Here is a 20,134-nt window from a genome sequence, read left to right on the forward strand (position 1 = left end):
TTTATTCTAAGCATGTATGAATGTATCTTGTTGAAATTCTAACTGTTTGTGTTGCAACGAAATAGAATCATGGTGGTCTTAAAGAAGTTGGACAGATGCGCGTTGATCAATTGCACTGATAAGATGAAAACGAATGGCATTACCGGTAGTGAGTTGTTCGAATTGAATGGATGCCCGCCTGTTGATGCACTTTGGAATAATTTACTGCAATTCATTCAGAGCCGTTCCAAAAAGCGGTTTTTCTTCTATAGTATTGTAGATTCATGAGTTGTCTCCATACTTTGATGAACTGTTCTGCTTCCAGGCATCACCAACTTCTTCTTGAATGGCGTTCACGTTTCCTGTGGAACTTTTGACTTCCCAACGTATGTATTAACTAGCGTCATTTAGTAATACTAAGTTGAGATTTCTTCAGCCAAATAACACGCCTTGAATGTATTCCGAGGGGCAAGCTCTAGAATACGCGTGAACACAGTGCAAGTCGAAGGAAATTTCTTTGACGAAAAATCCCTCCGACCAGAACGGGAATCGAACCCGAACACCCGGCATGATATTGCGAGACGCTATCCACTCGGCCACGGCATCCCCAACAGAGGGAGTAGTATTTTCGGATTAAAGCAAGCACACGTGGATATGTTCGTCAATATCACATTGTCTCGCGATCATCTCTATTTATTTGGTAGCTCAACAAGGTTACAAGTTTTCCTGTTATTTCTTACAAACTAAATATCATCTGGGTTTTTGTTTTCCTCTGAAATACAATAAATATAGTATGTATAAGTTACGTTTTTACTCTTTTTCTTCTTCTTCTTCTTCTTCTGTTTCCCTATCTCTATCAAGTTCTATACTACACACTTTACCTACCATCATCTCTGCATCTCTCATCTTTCGCGTATCGACTTCAACACATCCTTATAGTGTTCGAAAATATTTCGTTTTTTTTCTGTTTTGACATCGTTCAAGAACTGATTTTGAATCATCCTTCTTTATTTTTCCTGTGAATTACAAATACATGCTTAAATAGTTTTATTTTCGTTTATATCTGCTGGTTCGCTTGCTTCGAAACGAATCTTATATGTGTTGTGTATCGCAATTTCGATTTGAAACAGAACCGGAAAACTTTGTGATACATTGTGGTTATTATGCAGTTAATCTGGTTTTGTTATACTATATATGTGTGTGTGAGTTGTTGTGATGATACAGTTTGCTTTGCATTTAGAGCGTTTCGAAATAAGGCGACTAGGAGTTTTCCTCGTTAGGCAAAGCGAAGATGAAGTGGCTTGGGATAAGTACATTTCGACGAATACGGAAATCTTTTACTCTGATTTTTGCGATGAATAAATATGCTCATATACGATGAATAAATAATACTTGTTTGGAACACATGAATGAAAGTGTCCTGCTGCATCCGTTCGATATTTCTTTTCCCCACTCCAATGTTTGGCATTGTATTTTTTAACATCACATTCTTCGCTCGAGTGATTTGTTTAAATATTCTTCTGTTTCTTCAAACATCCTATCCATCTACCAGAGACACGACAAAATTAAAAACTAAAAGGCACACTTATAAATCATAAAAATCGCCTCCTTTCCCGCTTTCCCTTTCTATTTTCAAAACGGTTTGCACAAAGGTTTTTTTTTCTTTTATCATATTGTAACGTGTCGCTCTCTCTCTCTACCTGTTTGTGTATAGCTATATAATTTATTCTTTTTTGGTATACTGATTCATCCATCAAGCTTCGAAGCGTTATTTAATCCTGTGTTTTTTCTTTTGTTTCGTTTCACGATATGTTTGTGTACATATTTTTAGATTACGTACAAAATGTTTTGCATCGTTTCGCTCGAGAGTTCTGTGTTTTCAAAAAGCGGCTGCTCAATTTCGGTAATCGGAAGCGTATTAACCTTTTTCTGTTTTTTTTTTCACTGTAACTTTTTTTTTATTTCGTGATAACTGCGTTATATAGCACCAACGAGTAACTGTTGTTCTCTAAGGGGTAAAATGGAAAATGCTCAACGTTAGGGGAGGCGCCCTCCATGGTAAAAAGCTCTTTTGGTAAGATATTGAGTGAGGATTCGGTTGAAACCAGTTTTGTTTTTTTTTTTTGTTCTGAGTCGCTGTGATCAAGAACGGTTGCGTATGTTTGACGTGCTGTCAGTTACACAAATGGTAAAATGTAGATTCTCATAGTTAAAAAAAGACAAGTTTGAAACTGTACCTGTTTTCGTATAATGAAAAGCTGGGCAACAAACCAGCAATGTTGTTGTCGATTCAACTTGTTAATGTTTGTTTCGAAAAGTAACATTCGAAGCGTTCTGCGAAAAACCAAAACAAAACCATTAAACTCTGCAACTATAAAACCATTGTGGGCCTTTCACATCTCTTCCTCAAACATGGCATGGTAAGTGAAAATAACTGTCCCAGAAAATCAGCCGATTAACATCTTTCGAAGTGAAATCCAATATGACCGATCGTACAAGATGACAGTACCCGAAGTGATTCCAGTGTTTCCTGAGCTCATCGTGGATGTTGCACGCCACGCCAATGAACCAAACCTGCGTAGAAAGGCTGTTCTTTGCTTCGAAAATTGTGAAGTCAGACCTTCGAGCCACACTGAAGGAAGAGTTGGCTGAAGCAATTCTGTTTTTACGGGCATTCCAAATGTTAAATCTTAGAAAATCGTAAATAAAACGTTCTAATGAAAAACCTGGTTTCGAATTGTATCATGTTTCCCAGCAGGAGTCGAAGTCGGAGTCACAGTCGGAGTCGGTACTAATAATTGTGGGGAGTCTGAGTCAGATTTGGAACCCTGACTTTGGCCATGCGCGTTTTAATAACCTTGTCGCGATAACTGTCCAAGAGAAAGTCCCAGGGTTCCGCGGTACAAAATCTTCGATGCCTACTAAACGCTTTTAATAGACTTTTGTAAAATGCAAATGAAACAGACAACATATTGTTAACAAAGCTATTTAAAAACGTTGCATTCAATATCGTCCGGATAGAGATTCCAAACTCCCGCACTGAATGGGTGAAGAAAATCTCCGAAGACTAGAAATAACTTTTTTTTTCAGTGTGTATTACTACATTCTTTATGAAAATCAGTAGCTGAAAAAGTAACAGTGGTCCGATAAATTCATTTACTTCCTGTCAAATCCTGCACTCGATGAAATTATTATTCGGCGATCTTTGGATCGCATTTACTCTTCCTTTCTTCTTTTAACTGCACACATTACACGTTATTTCAGTGAAAAAAATTAACAATTCTAAGCAACGAAACATATTTGATTTCAGTATACGACTTAAACAATTTCTCCATGACGTATATGTTTGTATAAATATATAGCGTATATAGCGTAGAATAACACATCTCTTATCTTACCGTCAACTCTATCTACAGAATGTTCCAACCTGCGACTCTTTCTCTTTGTCCTTCCCTTAGATGTTGTACTCCTGGCAACACTTGGAGCAATAGAAGTTCGTGTTAATACTTCCGTAAAACTTACAACCCTCGGTTCGGCACATCTGGTTTTTGCCATAGTGGCTGCTGGTAATCACTCCCGCAGATTGGTGCTGCTGATGCTGCTGCTGGTGCTGCCTCAACAACGTTTCCGAGGTGTTCGAGCCAGACGAAGAAGACGACGACATTCCGGACGAGGAAGAAGCACTGGGAAGCTGGGGCTGGGGCACGGGACTAGCCGCTGGTGGTGGAAGCGAGACGCACATTCCCGAAGGGGTGCGATTCAGGATGGTGTTTCCCGGGGAATAGACCGTGGCGACGATTCCACCAGATGTGGCCGTTGCCTGTTTGGCACAGTTGGAATAGTCCGGATGGTAGCCATTGCTGGCCAGTTGCTGCTGCTGCTGCTGTTGATGCGGCGGTTGCTGCGGCTGAGTGCGTTCCGTAGGGCTGAACCCGTGCCGATAGTTGGACGATGTCTGGGGGGTCGCGGAGCTGATCGGGACAGCTCGTTTGTCATTGTAAAAGGTCGAACGGGATAGATATAAAGTTTGATCAAGCTCGTTTAGTCTCCGAACGGAAGGCAACCGTTGTATACGATCGTGGCTTTCCATATCTGCCTGGGTGTAGAATTTTGATTTTCCAGTTCCATATCGTGGCATTAAATCGTTCACGTTGCAGGATTGAGATTCTCGCTGCCGCTGCGTCTCATAGCATTCCAAACACATGTAACTGGTGGCAACGGTACCATAGTTGAGGCATCCCGCATTAATACAGTTCACCAAATCCGTGCCATTGTCGGCGCCGCCGTAATCGCAAACATCGTGATTCGGATCAATATTCTTGTTCAATTTTTCCAGCTCCTTTCCTTTTCGCGACCGTTCCATTTCAAGAAACCGATCCTGCGCACACTCCAGATAGTTTTTAATCATCTCCTCTTGATACTCGTGTCTTCGTGCCTTCAACGTGGCACATAAAATTCGAAATTTGGGATACTCCCCTCGACTAGATTTGTCCGATGAGCTGCTGGACTTTTTGTGCTGGCCACTTTTGCTCCCGATCCTCGTGATGGAACCGATATTTTTCTTCAGCTTCTTACTCATACTTTTACCGATGCTTCCGAACTGCTTGGCCACACTCTGCAGCTGCTTCGCGGCCTTACTCTTCCCACTTGACCCTCCACCACCACTTCCCGAACTCGGTGGGAATGGTGGAAGCGACTGATTAGAAGCACTCATTGCGGCTAGATTGGATGTGCTCGTTCCGCTGTTATGATTCTCGTCCGAAAACACAATCTCCCCGTCGGCGATTTTCTTCTCATACTCCTCATCCGAGTAATCGTCATAAATCTCATCGTCCGGACTATCCGCGACGGGTGCGTAGACGATCTCCAAGTATTCCTTCAGCAGCGCCACATGCTCTCGATCCGTCAACACCCAGTTCCCATCACTGCCGTCATACTCCCGCCAATCGAAATCCTTTCCCGGATCAATGCAAAACTGAATCGGCAACAGCTGATTACTGGAATCCACCAGAGGAATCAACGCCGGAGGAAAATCATTCGGAGTTTCCATAGCAACAAGGGCCGAAAAATGGGCCATATCGTACGCCAACAGCAACGGGGCCCGATGGCACTCATTCGAGGGCACCTCAAACGGCAGATAAACCCCACCGAACGGAATCGGCGAAAACGCTTCCCCGTTCATATCGCGCAAAAACACATCCGACACCACGATGATGGTTCGCCGCAGAATATGCGCCAACGCTAGCACGTGAATCTCCTCCAGGCTCTCGTAGGTGGCAGCATTCTCATCATCCAACGAGCTCGCATCGAAACTTTTCTCCATCAACAGCGAGCGCCTCCGCGAGGCACATTTCGAGTTTCGTCGAGGTTCCGGCGAAGCGATCGCCACGATCTCCTCCCACTCCCGGGCCCACTCGGTTTCGCAGAAAACGAAACCGGCCTGCCGGTTGAGACGGGTCTGCTGGAAACGCCAGCGCCGATAGAGAGCGTCCCGGAATTCCTCCTTCGAGAGGATGTCATGGAGGGTGCGGCGCAACGTGAGCCGCCGATCGTGGAAGCCACACATGGCGAGCGATGCCGCGTGCAGTAGGCAGTTTCCGTCACCTGAGAGGAAGAGAGAATGAGGCAGATGGTGAAATTGAATTATCTATACATGATACAAATATTTTTCATAAACTTGTCAATCGACTATCGATTATTTCAAATTAATTGAATTAGAAGCATCTAGACCGTAGTTACACGGTCTTATTGTTGCGATCTATTTCGACCATTTCCTTCCATTCCCAACTGAAACGCGTTCCTACATCGAAAGATATTTCGTCCGGGGACTATTCAGCTTACTCTACCAACTCTACCTTCCCCTATCGAAGAAACACTCACAAATCTCTCTTCTCCACTACCTAACGCTGCCACTCAAGAGTCTCCTTTTCCTTCTGCCCTCCTAAACACCACCCTCACTCTCCCCCTCAACCCTCGTCCTCGACTTCACTACCTATTGTCCCAGCTCCACATGTCAAAGTTCATCCAGAAGATGCACCTAAAACTAACCGATGGGTTGTTTTATTCCGGCCTAAACTCAATGGAAAATTTCTCAATGTCATGCAGATCGTGAAAGATCTGGCAAGGTATATCTCCGTGACCAATATTTCAAAGTTTACACTAAACAAATTGCGAGTTGTCGTGACTGACCGAAAACACGCAAACCAGTTGTTGTTTGACGAATACTTCACGTTGGAGTACCGCGTTTATGTCCCTCTCACGTGATAGAAATTGAAAGTGTGATAACCGAAACAGGTCTGACGTGCGAATACTTTACGAGTGAAGTTATTGATAAGTTTAAAAAGCTACCCTTGATGACTGTCAACATCCAGTACTGCCGCCAGCTCGGAACAAGTTTCCGGGTGGCCTTACGATAGTTATTCCGAGCCTTAGCCATGACCGATTAAAAGATGGAAGCCGACATGTTTTTCTCCGTTTTGCACACGAAATTGTCTGACTATATTCTCCGTTTGTGATTTACCCAAAACTTTGCAGAACGTTGAGAGGGTTGAAGATGTTCGGTACAACATAACGGGTCGAGGCCAGATCCGGCCACAATACCATAGGACCTGCTTCATGTGTTTCTTCTAGATGAAGGCGGTCACTTCTGGCCTTCGTACTGTAAAGGGTTTTTCAAGAAGAGCGCTACAAGTTTTTTTTTAAATAAATCAAAAACGATTATGGATATCCATGAAATTCTTTATTCATGTGAAAGTACATTTAATGCCATTATATATGGAACTCGATTTCTTTTGCATGGCCATCACGGGCACGCTTGCAGAGGTTCATACGCTGAACCCAATTTTCAACGGTTTTCAAGCATAAATCGGCCGATACTTCTCCAATTTCACGTTCAACATTCGTACGAAGTTCATCAATCGTTACTGGCTTGTTGGTATAGACCATAGACTTGACGTAGCCCCACAGGAAATAGTCTAACGGCATTAAATCGCACGACCGAGGCGGCCAATTGACTGGGCCAGAGATAACACGTTCACCAAACCAAGTGGGCCAAAAACATTTGGTTATCATAGCGATTCCCATTCACAGTAACGTGCCGGTCTTGATCATCACGGACCAATGACGCCGCCGGAGCATAAGACGCACCAAACCTCATAGCTCATAGCTGAAGATGATTTTTCGAGGAAAATCCAGATCATTTTCAAGTTGCGAACATACAACGCTTCTGGTGGTCAAGCGGCTTCACTGCTTGCGTCAATTTGATCTTGTAAGGATGTATGCCAAGATCTTTTCGTAAAACTCGCCACAACGACATCACAGAGATTCCCAACGCTTGAGAACGACTTGCGAGAGACTGATTTGGGAAAATTTTGTTTTTCGGACCACCCTAAAATTGAGATCAGCACCCTAATGAAAAAATTAAAAAAAACGGGTCTAATATCGCTCGCGTGAGTAAATCAAAAGTGTTCAGCTCGCGTTGCAAAATTTCCCGAGTAATAATAAATTAGTATCAAGAGAAGATTATGAAAATCGATTACTAGAGTTTTTCGCCAATAAAGACCAATGCTTCTATGAGAAAGGCATTTCGATCAAAATGACTACAAATTATACAACAAAGCCGTTGCATATTTGACCCAAATCCATCGTCTCCCTTCTAGAAATGAGTTCATCCCACATATGGAATTTTCTTGTTTGACAGAAAAGAAGTGGACAAACTGCGTCTAAATTCGAACGAAATATCGGGTAGTATTTTATTCCTGTCTCATTTTATTCAGCATTGTTGGAATCGTTACAAGAGCATTTAACGATTCCAACAATGCTGAATTCGTGATTTTGGTTTCTGTTGGTACCATCGAAATAGGTCTTCGGTCTTCCAGAGACTCCCAAGCTTAGGAATGGCGTCAACCTTGATGATTTTAAGCTTTTTTTATAGGTTTTTGGAAAGATATCATTCCATTTTTTCAGAATCATGATTAACTATTGTTGTTCCATTTCCATTTTCCCTTGTAACAACTTCGTTTTTGATAATAAATATCTAGGAATACTTCCTCGTCTGTCATAGTTCCTTTGAACTTGTGGAAAGACTGATCCTTTCATAAAACCGGAAGTACATGTTATCAGGTTTTTCAAAAAAAAATTGTTGATGCCAAATGTCTTAAAAATGCATTTAAGTCGAGATTTATTGTTATCTAGAATTTTTTTTTTTATCAAAATTTGAAGTCAATTTTTTACAAACAACTCCACCTGCGAATGACGGATCTCTATAGTAGCAAGTCCGAAAAAGAACCTGAAACTAGTGAGAACCATAGCAGAGGGTCCAAAGCTGATGGTTGTAATAGCTGTTATCCATGGTTATTATGGAAAGAAAGAAACAGATAAACTCCTAATCACAATCACATCACTCACCATCAAATAATATGGAGTCCTAGTTTCTCTGTATATTTCACTAAATACACGCCGCTTTCACGTTGATGGTGAGGAAAAAGCTGGTAAAGATGATTGTTCTGTTCTGCGCTCCTTTTGCATTTATTGGAAAGTTGGTGGGGTGTTTGTCCTGTCGGCTTTGATCGGCTCGCTCGGATGCTGTTCGTTGTTATGCTGTTACTCCATTCATCTCGCTATTGCACGTCGCGGGTGATGCGATGGAATGAAATGGATTACAATTGCTTCTGGTGATAGATGACGAATTAGTGTTGCAGAAAAATTGAGGTTTTCAACTTATATCATCTTGACATGTCAGAATACGCTATGCGTGGTGCGAACATTCTCCCGGGGCGAAATGTGACTATTTCTTCTCTTCAATAATTTCTAATTGCTCGTTGTCTGAGTGTACGGTTACGATTCTTCCTAACTTCCATGTTCTGGCAGGTGTGTTGTCTTCGGCTATGATGACTATCATGTTCGGCTGTATATATGGACGTTTCTTTAACCATTTCACACGAGTTTGAAGTTTGGAGAAATATTCCTTGAACCATCGCTTCCAAGAATGGTCCCGTAACAGGATGAGGTATTGCCAACGAGATAACCGATTTGATTGGACATCTGAATAGGAAGGTCTAGGCACTGGCTTCAACGGTTTTTCAGAATGAAGATGTGCTGAAGTTATTAATCTGTATGCCTCATTCGAAGCATCGGAATACCCTATACGAGAGGAGTTCTCAGGAAATAAGTCTCGGAACATAATCCATTCTCGAAGCAAGTTAGTATCAAATGTGTCGTCCCAATCAATTTTCATGGTCCAAATGTGCTGCATCAGTATTTCAGCCAGCACCAGTACAGAAGAAACAAGTCCTCACGGATCAAACAATCTAGCGATTTTTGACAAAACGTACCTGTTAGTGACAAGCTTGTCACAACTGACATCATGGGCATCAGGGACTTCAAACCAGAAGCTATAAGGAATAGGATCCCACAATATTCCGAGCTTTTGAACTGATCCATACACAGAAGATTCATCGAATGTAATGTAGGGTTCTCGATCTTTCACTTCCGCTAGAGCTCGGTTGCTACTTGGATCGCTTACAGTCTCTCTGAATGGAAGGTGCACGACGAATCTCCCGGTTTCACGATGTGTTCGTTGGAAGTGCTCTTCAACTTCTTGATTTTCAGGATCTTCAGTTACCACATTCGAATGTATTTCAGGTTGTTGTTGCCGGCTGTCGAAGTAAAAATTCAGCTACGATTAATAAGTCTATTCCATCGGGAGTATCGAAGCTTGAATCAGCCAGTTGCAATCCAGATGGAATACCCCAGTTGGTAACATCGATCCTTGCAGATGGCACCGATCCAGTCACACGAGCTGCAAAGGACATCTCTGTTTTGAAGTTGCTGTAGTTAGATTTAACTGTTTCACATGTCCTTTTATTAATGATAGTTTTAGAGCCCCCGATACCAACAACAGAAATATTGGTAGGATGCATAGTTAGATCAAGAGTTCTCGCCACAGATTCGGTCAGAAAGTGGACCTGCGAACCAGAATCCAGTAATGCTCTATGCATATGGGGGTTGCCATATCTGTCGAGAATGTTTACAGTAGCCGTCAGCAGCAAAACTTGCTTTGTCACCTTCGAGATGCTGGAACAAGAAGTATTTACTCGGTTGAACTGTGATTCCGGTTCTAGTGATACATCGATATTTTCAAGATATGAGAGTGGGTGGTGGGTTGAATAGTGGATTGGTCCAGGGGAAGTAAGATATGGTGTTTTTTGGAAGCATACATCGATTTTACCTTTGCAATTCTCTCATGGATACTCATGTTTCTAAGTACTGGACACTTTTTTTCCCTGTTGGATGTGAACCACTGCGTCCATTATTCTGAACTATTGTGGTATATCCCATTTTTTTATACTCCACTTCAAGCTTACCTACTGCTTATTGATGAAGAAGTAGACTGAAAGCTATAGCGAGATAGGTGCCAATCAGAAATACTCTGTTTGATAAATTTTATAATCCTGGTCGGCGACGCAGACCAAATTTCCTTGGGCTCCAGAATAGCCTTATCAAGGTATTGAAGTCTGCGTCTAGTTAGAGCTCCACAATTACAGAGCAAATGTTCCGAGGTTTCGCTTTCGGTATTACAAAAGCGACAAATATCATCTTGCACTAAACCTATGTTTTTGAGATGGTATTTACTCGGACAGTGTCCTGTTATAAGGCCCGTGATTGTGCTGAAGTCTTTCTTATTAAGACTCAGCAATTGTTGAGTAATTTTAATACTCGGCGTGATAAATTTTTTTGACTGGTTAAGTTGTACCGCCAACCAGTTGGCTATCACTTCCCGGTCTTCACATTTCTTCAGCTCACCTTTCAACACACAGTCAGAAATTCCACAGAATGGTTCTGCACCAGTAAAAGGTGAGCTTGAGCCTTTCCTGGCAAGTTCATCTGCTCGCTCGTTTCCCTCTATGCCGCAATGGCCAGGAATCCAGTACAGTTGTACCGAACTTATCCGACTTAGTTGCCGTAAGAGGAGAATGCATTCCCAGACATATCTTTGAGGAGCATTTAACAGCATTTAGAGCTTTAAGTGCCACTTGACTGTCTGAGAATATGCAGATGTTAGCATGTCTATATTTTCTTTTAAGGCAGACATTTGAGCATTCTATTATCGCAGCTATTTCTGCCTGACTGTTGGCCAGTTTCCCATAGCTACAGAGATTTTTGTTCTGGGACCATACACTCCAGCACCTGTTCTGATTCCCATTTTTGACCCATCAGTGTAGAACATGATTGAACCATTACGAACACTGGGACCGCCTTCATCCCATACTGAACGAGAAGGTTCGATTACACTGTATGGAATGTCGTAGTTAGTCCTAGGTTCCATCCAATCACTGTTCATCTCTGAGGATGGTCCTACGGGTAAGAGATTCAGGATGCTCAAGTGACCAATTTTGTCTCCATCTAGTATTTTTTCCATTGTTTAAGCTTTAGAGCGCTTTTCTTAGCCTCTAGCTGAACATGTTGGTTCAGAGGTAGCAGGTGAAGGATAGCCTCCAGTGCCTTCGGTGTGCTTCGCATTGCTCCAGTAATTGCAACGCATGCTAGTCGTTGGAGTTTGTTTAGCTTTTATGTAGCTACAGTCTCCTTGGTCTTTGGCCACCAGACTAACGAGGCATAGGTTATCCTAGGCCGCACAATGGCAGTGTAGACCCACATTACCATTTTTGGTTTACGGCCCCATGTTCTTCCTATCATTTTAGAACATGCCCATAGGGCTGTATTGGCCTTACTGATTATTGCATCTAAGTGCGCATTCCAGTTGAGTTTAGCATCTAGGATAACACCTAGATGTTTCACTGAAGCGCTGCATTTTATTTCCACTCCCCCAAGATATAAAGACTGCAGATGCTGTTTTTTCTTTTTGGTGAATGGAACAATTGTTGTTCTTGAGAGATTTATGCTCAGACCTTCTTTGGTACACCAAGTTTGTGTAAGGGTTAAGGCCTGGACACTTATAATTGAGATGTCTTTCAGAGCACAAATCACATGCGATTCCAGATGGCGATGTAGCTGCGATGGACGATCTTATGTCCTTGAACGGCAAAAAATCGAGGGGTTGTATCCCAGACACGACCGCTTAGGACGTAGGACTAAGCAAACTTTTGACGTAGGACTACGTCTTTCATTTCTATACCGGGGTGTAAAATCAAAGTTTCGAAAACGAAAGCGTTACGCCGGAGACCGAGATTTTGAGTGTTAATAGCTCCTAAACAACTGAACGAAATGGTATGATAAACACTTCATTCGAAAGATAAAATGTCTACGCGTTCTATACTTGTTACTTTCTGATCCAAAAACTTGTTTCAATAGTCTTAAATTTGCTTTCAAAATAGGCTATTGAAATCACCAATCGGTATATAAGCGAGCGCCGCTCGGAAATCCACTCAGTTCTAATTGAACAGCGATTGGAGCATGTTGTCGCTGTTGTGGTGAAGCTCTTCATTTATCATGAAAGCGCGGATGAACGGTGTCACCAAGAGCCTGTTTGTGCACCTTAGGCCTGAAGGGAATCCATCAGGAGGAGAGTGATGCTACAAACGGTTCCCCGGGAAGATCTCGAAGCAGCCGCTACACACACACACATACACGCACGGAATTCTTTCCGTTTGGATCGAGAAAGATCCGGAAAATAATCTGCCAGTTCCTCTAGGAATTTAAAAATACATTCATGTGAAAGAGTTTATTTGAATGTTTTCTATCCATGTAACACTGTGACCAAATATGTTTCAATCAAGTGCTATTAACAGATGGTTATCGAGTTAGCATTAACCACTGGTGGGCTTCCAGTATCGAGGAAAATGTGGAAATATCTAATCGTTACTGAATATAATCTGCCAGTTCCTCTGGGAATTTAAAATTACATTCATATGAAAGAGTTTCTTTTAATGTTTTCTATCCATGTAACACTGTGACCAAATACATTAGGTTTTGTGAGTTTTCAATCAATCGCAATCAACAGGATAGCTTCTGAAGATTATTCTTCCCCATCAGTAGGATATTTCCGTATCCAATATTGGATGCATAAAACCTTGTGCCTCCAACGTAACGCTCTCGTTTTCGAAGTTCTCCAAATATTCATTCATTCAGAATGAATTCAGATTCAACTTCATACAAATGATCTCTAAATCAACGATAGTCCTACGTCACCCTTGCGGTTATACCATAGATATAACCTACTTCCTGTTTTTTTTTAATTTATTGGTTTATCATATCGGATATTATTTGCGAATACGTCGAAATTTCATAAATAACTCTTTAGTAAAAAGTTCCGAGAAGCCTGAAAAGGTTTAATGGCTTGCGTGGTTATTTAAATTTTAAAAAAAAATATTTTGCAGGAAACCAATTGTATTTTCATAGTTGGGCAGTTCTGCTTTGTTTAAAGTTTTCTCCAGCTTTCGCGCGTATCTAGCGCGGAGGTCAAAATATTAACGACAAGAAGTTCTGAGACACCCAGAAGTTCCTGACCCATGAAGCGCAGACCTTCGACATGACGCGTACATTCGTGGATGAGATCTCGCAATTCTTTGGATGATTTCCTGGTCATATGTTTGAGATTCTTGATACCCTGGATATGTGTATCTACTATGAGGCGTTTGTTATCGAATCTATTTTCTCGTAAGCTCGTAATTATTATCTCTGATGGTGGACGCATCGATGACACCACTGGCATCACCAATCAGAGCCTTTTCCAAATGGTACAACTTTATAGCATTTGATTCGGTGGAGGTACTCATAAGATCCTGAAACATAGCCTTGAATTTAGGCCAATTTCAGTATTGACCATCAAATGTTGGCAAGGGAACACGGAGCGCTTGTTGATGAATTATCACTGGAGGCTGATTCCTACCTGCGGGGTTCTGCAGACCACCTGGATCTGTGACATGAGCTTGCAGAAGCTCCTCGATAGTGGTTGACACTAAATTGAAACGTTGAGTCACTGTAGATTTCTTCTTGAATATCAATCACTTCATCGGGAATAATTGCCATTACCTTGCTGTGGAAACCGCTGAACTCCGAGTATGCCGATCGATATTTTTAGTGAACGTTTTCAGCTGCGCCAAACTGACTTGATTCCCTGCAGCCATAAGCGCTTTCTGAACACGGACAATCTTTTGATTCACTTGGTCACGTTGACAAAATAAAGAGGATAATAAAGGGTGTGTCACATCAAATTGGATCACGGAAAAAACGCTGTAGAAATTTAATTTTTAGGAATTATATCTTCAGCTTTCGCTTATAATCAGATAAGAGTGTATAGATCACGTTGGCCATGCTTCACTGTCAATTTTTCGTAAATTTGGAAAAATGTCGTCGAACGAAAAAGAGCGTCGTGAATTAATCCTGTGCATTCATTTCGAGAATCCGAAGTTGTCACATCGGGACATCGGTAAGATGCTGCGAATCGTCCAATCCACGGTCAGCAGAGTACTAAAACGATACTTCGAGAACCTTACCATCGACCGGAAGGTGAAGAACGGCAAAAATGGATGCTCCGTCAGTGAAAAAGATCACAAGCGCGGAGTTAAGCAGTTTAGACGTGATCCGAGAAGTTCGATCCGGGATGTCGCCAATAAGCTGAATTTGTCAAGTTCATTCGTCCAGCGGACCAAGCAGCGGGAGGGCCTACGTACATACAAGGTTCAGAAGGCTCCTAACCGCGACGAAAGGCAAAACATGGTGGGGAAGACGCGAGCCCGGAAGCTGTACACCGAAATGCTGACGAAGCCGCATTGCCTGGTAATGGACGACGAAACCTACGTCAAAGCGGACTTTCGTCAGCTGCCGGGCCTGTTGTTCTTCTCCGCAGAGGACAAATTCAGCGTTCCGGAGGAGATTCGCAAGCAGAAACTATCCAAGTTTGCCAAAAAGTACATGGTGTGGCAAGCGATCTGCTCTTGCGGAAAGCGGAGCGCCGCCTTCGTGATGACCGGCACGGTAAACGGGCAGGTTTACCTTAAGGAGTGCCTACAGAAGCGCTTACTACCACTATTGAAGCAGCACGAGGGCCCGACCATCTTCTGGCCGGATCTCGCTTCGTGCCACTATTCAAAGGACGTGTTGGAGTGGTACGAAGCCAACGGGGTCACCTTCGTGCCAAAGGAAATGAACCCGCCCAACGCGCCGGAGCTTCGCCCAATAGAGAAATATTGGGCGATTATGAAGCAGGCCCTCCGGAAGAACCCAAAAGTTGTCAAATCGGAGGCGGACTTCGAGAGAAAATGGATTTCTGTTCAAAAAAAACTACAACCTGACGTTGTACAGAACCTTATGGACGGGGTAAAGAGGAAGGTGCGAGCACACGGGCTTGGGCTCGAAGTATGAATAAAAAGAAAATGCCAAAAGTTGTTTAATAGTTTTTATTTTACTGTCTAAAATTTTCAAAAGGATCGGTCTACTGGGCGAATTTCTACAGCGTTTTTTCCGTGATGCAATTTGATGTGACACACCCTTTAGCCTTTGGCTGCCAGAATCAATAGCAACCTCCCATCCAGCAAAACATTTAAAACTTGCAGAATCATCTGCACTCTCTGTAATTATCGACACTGTCTTCGAGCCTTCAGCACTGGTGGTCTTGATTATTGGGGAATGTTGCGTCGTCATTTTTCACGGTTGTGTATACTTTGGTAATCGTGGTACAATATTTTCACAGATTCACAAAAACTGATTGCAAAAGGATATCGATCAATTGCAACGCAATGTTCTTTCGACACCTCTATTCCTAAATGAAGGAATCTAACGTCGTCTGGTAGCTCCACACAAAAGCACTAACACAGGAAATTTTCAAATAAGTTGATCGGCTGCTATGCAAAGTACTTTCAACTTATTCACTTCGCGCAAAACACTTTTTTTCTCGAATGAAGGGCAGTTTCACGCAGAAACACTACCACAAGAGAATGTCACATATGTTGATCAATTGCGACGCAATGTTTTTTCAACTAATTCACTTCACGTAAAACACTTGTGAATGAATTTTGTTGAAATCCAACAGTTAGTAGAAGACAATCCGGTTCGAAGGACCAAATGTTAGCGCATAAACCGGGCTAACTGCGGTTGGAATGGTTCTGGCTAAGCACGCTGTGGAAATTTAAAAACACAAGTTTTTGGAGTCCAAGTTTCTCTGTATATTTCACTAAATATACGTCACTTTTACGTTGATGGTCAGGAAAAAAACTTATAAAGATGAATGTTCTGTTCTGCACTCCTTTTGGAATAGTCGGAAAGTTGGTGGGATGTTTGTCCTGTCGGCTTTGATCGGCTCGCTCGGGTGCTGTTCGTTGTTATGCTGTAACTCCATTCATCTCGCTATTGCACGTCGCGGGTGATGCGATGGAATGAAATGGATTACAATTGCTTCTGGTGATAGATGACGAATTAGTGTTGCAGAAAAATGGAGGTTTTCAACTTATATCGTCTTGACATGTCAGAATACGTATGCGCACGGTATGCGTGACGCGAACAAATATCATACTCAAATTCCTTTCCTTCCCCTGGTGACTGTAAGGACGTGGCCGGCGTCGTTATTGACTATTTAAAGTTCGAATCACCGAAACTTGTACAATGAGAATGGTTCGCTACTCCCAAGCGTCATTTGGTGTGTTCTTTGTGCAATTTCGCGGGTTCAGTTCAATCACGGAGAGCAACTATGAAGTGTGCAGTCTACCCAAGCTCAAGCCCAAGAGAAAGCTCTGAAAAGTCAATTTTTGACGAACTTTTTTTTGCGATACAGTAAATTTCGACGTTCCATGCAATTTAAAGACATTTGGCATTAAAAATGCTTTTTCAAACATCTCTATTTCATGTGCTCCTCCCTTGGGTGATTTTTCGGTTTTCAAAAACTCAAATTTGGCAAAACTAGAAAAAGAAGTCCAATCGAGCTAAAATTTTGCAAAGGGTATTTTATCGCGCAAATCAACATTTCACAGGAAGTTGCATATGAAAAATTGAAATGTCAATTTTCATTGGCACTCTAAACCATACGGTTCCAGAGTCCCAGTCCCAGAGAGTTGATTTTTGACAAAAAAAAATTCTCAAGATGACAGTAGATCCCGACGTTTTATGTAATTTGAAGACATTTGGCATCAACATATTTTTTTCTGAATCAAGTTAATCTGACGTTTTATGGAAGGAGAACATTGGAATCCCAATACACCAAGTTACCACATCCCGACCACGAGAATTGGTCGGGATTTGATTGGAACGTTAGCATGTCAACAAAGAAAATTCAAAATAAATCTGATATGACCAGAACTCAAGGAATCAAGCATATACGTGCTTTAAAATGAACATTTCAACTGTTTCGTTACTTGTTCAGTGGGTCTTGGTATGACCCAAGCCATTTGTCACTATCGGAACACATTCTTCAACCTTTTATTTCACGATATACTTTTGAAATAGCACGAATCAAAGACGCTTCGATCGGTAAGATTTTCCTATGCTTTATACGTTTTATTCGGGACATTGTAATACTAATATCACTAACCTGTAGTAGCTAACGGCCATAGCTTGCGACACACGCCCGAATCGTACCACCAGTTGAGTCGATTTGTGGACTCGAGCGATGCAAGCGTCGAGCTCTCTATCAGATCTTTTTCAAGAAATTTCCTAAAATACAAGAAAACCACGCACAGTTACTATATCTTCAAATATAGACGTGCAAGACGACGCTGGTGGGACCCACCTAAATTCATCCGAGTATTTGGTGAGATCCGGCAGAGTGAAGGTGTAGTCCGGGGTATCTATGAAATTCAAATTCCTCTCGTTTTGCTCGTGACAGTGGGCACTGCTGCTGCTACTGCTGTGGAAGTCCATCTCGAACTCCTGACGCGCCCGGGAAACCAAGTTCACATTCTCCGTTGCCCGCGAGATGCCCCGTTCGAGTTTTTTGCCTATCGACGAGACGGAAATCAGCGTAATTTTGCGGATGTTGCGATAGTGGGCGATGGCATATGTTTAAAAAAAGAAGTGGGACACCATTAGTTTGATCATAATAAACTTAATTTAAAAAATATGAGCATGAATGAGGACCATAATAGGCGTAAATTAAATGAAGAGTCGACTTCTAGAGGCAACAACAACAAAAAAAACACAGAAATAACAATCAAACACCTGAACTACGAGACAGTGCAACACGTACAGTCAAAAATATCAATCGAATCGGTTTTGGTGAGTGTTGGTTTCAGCAGCGCCGTTGTCCCATTGATGCCGAGATGGCTGCTGCTGCTGGGTGCCGTAAGGTGATGATGGCCCACCGAGGATGAAGATCCGTACTCGATGCTTCCGCCGATGACAGCGCCGCCCCCGCTGCTGCTGGCGCTGTTTGTGCTGGATCGCGGACCGAGCGCCGGATGGTGGTGATGCGAGCCGCTGACGGAGGCACTGCCACTTCCACTGCATCCACCATTGTTGGTGTTGTGATGTGGCTGATTGCTATACGACGAACAACTAGCGGATGAAGAGGGTGAGGGTTTCTGTTGTAGCGAGGAAGTCGTAGCAACAGTTACGGCGTGTGCTGATGGTGCTGGTAGCGGAGGTGATTGTACTTTCATTAATGTCCCATTGTCGTTCTTCTTGCTGTTGAAGTACTCGGTCGTGGATGTATCTGTAGCCGGGACGATGCAGAAAGATCGAGATGATGGGTGTCGGGAGGAGGTTTATTGGGTGGTGATGCGTCGGAGTCGGATACGCGGGAGGAAATTGGAACAGAAAAAATGAGAATGATTCATTAGCATCGATCTACTCAAATGAATTTTGGATTATTGATACCGTTCTAGGATACGCGGGAATGATTCAAATGCGCATGTGGATGACGCATATCGAGTGCGCCTGGCCTAGCATTGGAAAGTAAAATCAAATATCGCAGAACCGTAGTTCCTTCATCGTTTGCACGGTCAACATCGAAAAGTGAAACCAGGCTTGTGAAATTTAGATCGCGTCGAAGTTATCATTTTTTCTAGAAAGATTTTGTTAATCAAAAAGTGTAAATAGTGTTGTAAATATTTTAACGTTAAGATTTTAATTAAACCTTAGTAAGTAAACACCTCAATCGTATTATAACATACTAGTTGACCCGGCAAACTTCGTCCCGCCCAAAATTTATTTTTAGTTATCACATTCACGTTTTTTACTAAGCGCACGTTCGCAGGTCCAAGCGCAGAACTGTTCTTTGATTGCTTTTCTAATCTATCCTTTAAAATTACCTTTTACTATAAAATTCCTAGTACTATCAGACTATTTTCAGGCACAATTCTCGTTCAAGATTTTTCAACCACTTGCAAATAACATGTTTCTCCGTTACATAGAATAAATGTTTGATACACAAAATACAGGGTTTTCCATTTCGGGCTTCCGAAAGTATACAGCCCTGCGCTGACAACCGTTTGACATAGCTGTCAACCAAAGCGTCATATCGTTAGTTGAATGTCTGCCATTTTACAATATGGATCGTTTAAGCATCGCACAACGTGTTAATTTTGTTAAATTATACTATAAAAATGATGAAAAACCGGCAAATGTTTTTCGAGCATTACGGACGGATTTTGGTCGTCATGGACGGCCTACAGAGCACACAATCGCTAATGTAGTGCGTAAATTCGAACAAACTGGATCCGTAGCGGATATTGTGAAACCTGTGCATCATCGTAATGTGCGTTCGGCCGAAAATATTGCTGCTGTGGCTTCCAGTGTGGAGGATGACCCGAATGTTTCGATTCCACGGCGTGCTCAGCAATTGGGCTTGTCAAACACATCATTGTGGCGAATTTTGCATTTGGACTTGCACTTACATCCATATAAAGTCCAATTGGTACAAAAATTAGAGCGTGGTGACCATGGAATGCGTCGGGCATACGTCGATTGGGTAAACGAACAACAGCAGCAAAATGCTGAATTTTCGCATCAAATTTTCTTCAGCGATGAGGCACTATTCGAGCTCGGTGGCTATGTGAACACCTAAAATTTCCGTATATGGGGCTCAGAAAATCCACACGTGATTGTTGAGAGGCCATTGCATCCGCCAAAAGTCACTGTTTGGTGCGCATTATGGTCTGGTGGAGTCATCGGGCCGTATTTCTTTGAAAATGAGGACGGCGAGACGGTAACTGTGAATGGTGAGCGCTATGGCCGCATGTTAACCGATTTTTTTTGCCACAAATTG

The 20,134-nt window shown here is 42.4% G+C and overlaps 1 protein-coding gene across 3 annotated transcripts in view; it reads right to left on the bottom strand.

Moving 5' to 3' along the window:
* Window positions 1–636: 636 nt before the first annotated feature.
* LOC129765349 (OTU domain-containing protein 7B-like) overlaps window positions 637–20,134 on the bottom strand; it is a 70,753-nt gene continuing 51,255 nt past the window's right edge. For 2 of the 3 annotated variants that reach the window (XM_055765555.1, XM_055765554.1), the window contains 4 exons: window positions 18,116–18,580; window positions 17,660–17,867; window positions 17,462–17,583; window positions 637–5,583 (listed from right to left, as the gene is read on the bottom strand). In XM_055765555.1, the coding sequence (XP_055621530.1) occupies window positions 3,434–5,583; window positions 17,462–17,583; window positions 17,660–17,867; window positions 18,116–18,527 (2,892 nt within the window). In that variant the 5' untranslated portion in view covers window positions 18,528–18,580 and the 3' untranslated portion in view covers window positions 637–3,433. The remainder of the gene's footprint in view (window positions 5,584–17,461; window positions 17,584–17,659; window positions 17,868–18,115; window positions 18,581–20,134) is intronic. The other variant, XM_055765556.1, reaches the window with a different exon arrangement.

The sequence above is a fragment of the Toxorhynchites rutilus genome, chromosome 2 (assembly GCF_029784135.1).
Source record: "Toxorhynchites rutilus septentrionalis strain SRP chromosome 2, ASM2978413v1, whole genome shotgun sequence".
Lineage (NCBI taxonomy): Eukaryota > Metazoa > Arthropoda > Insecta > Diptera > Culicidae > Toxorhynchites > Toxorhynchites rutilus.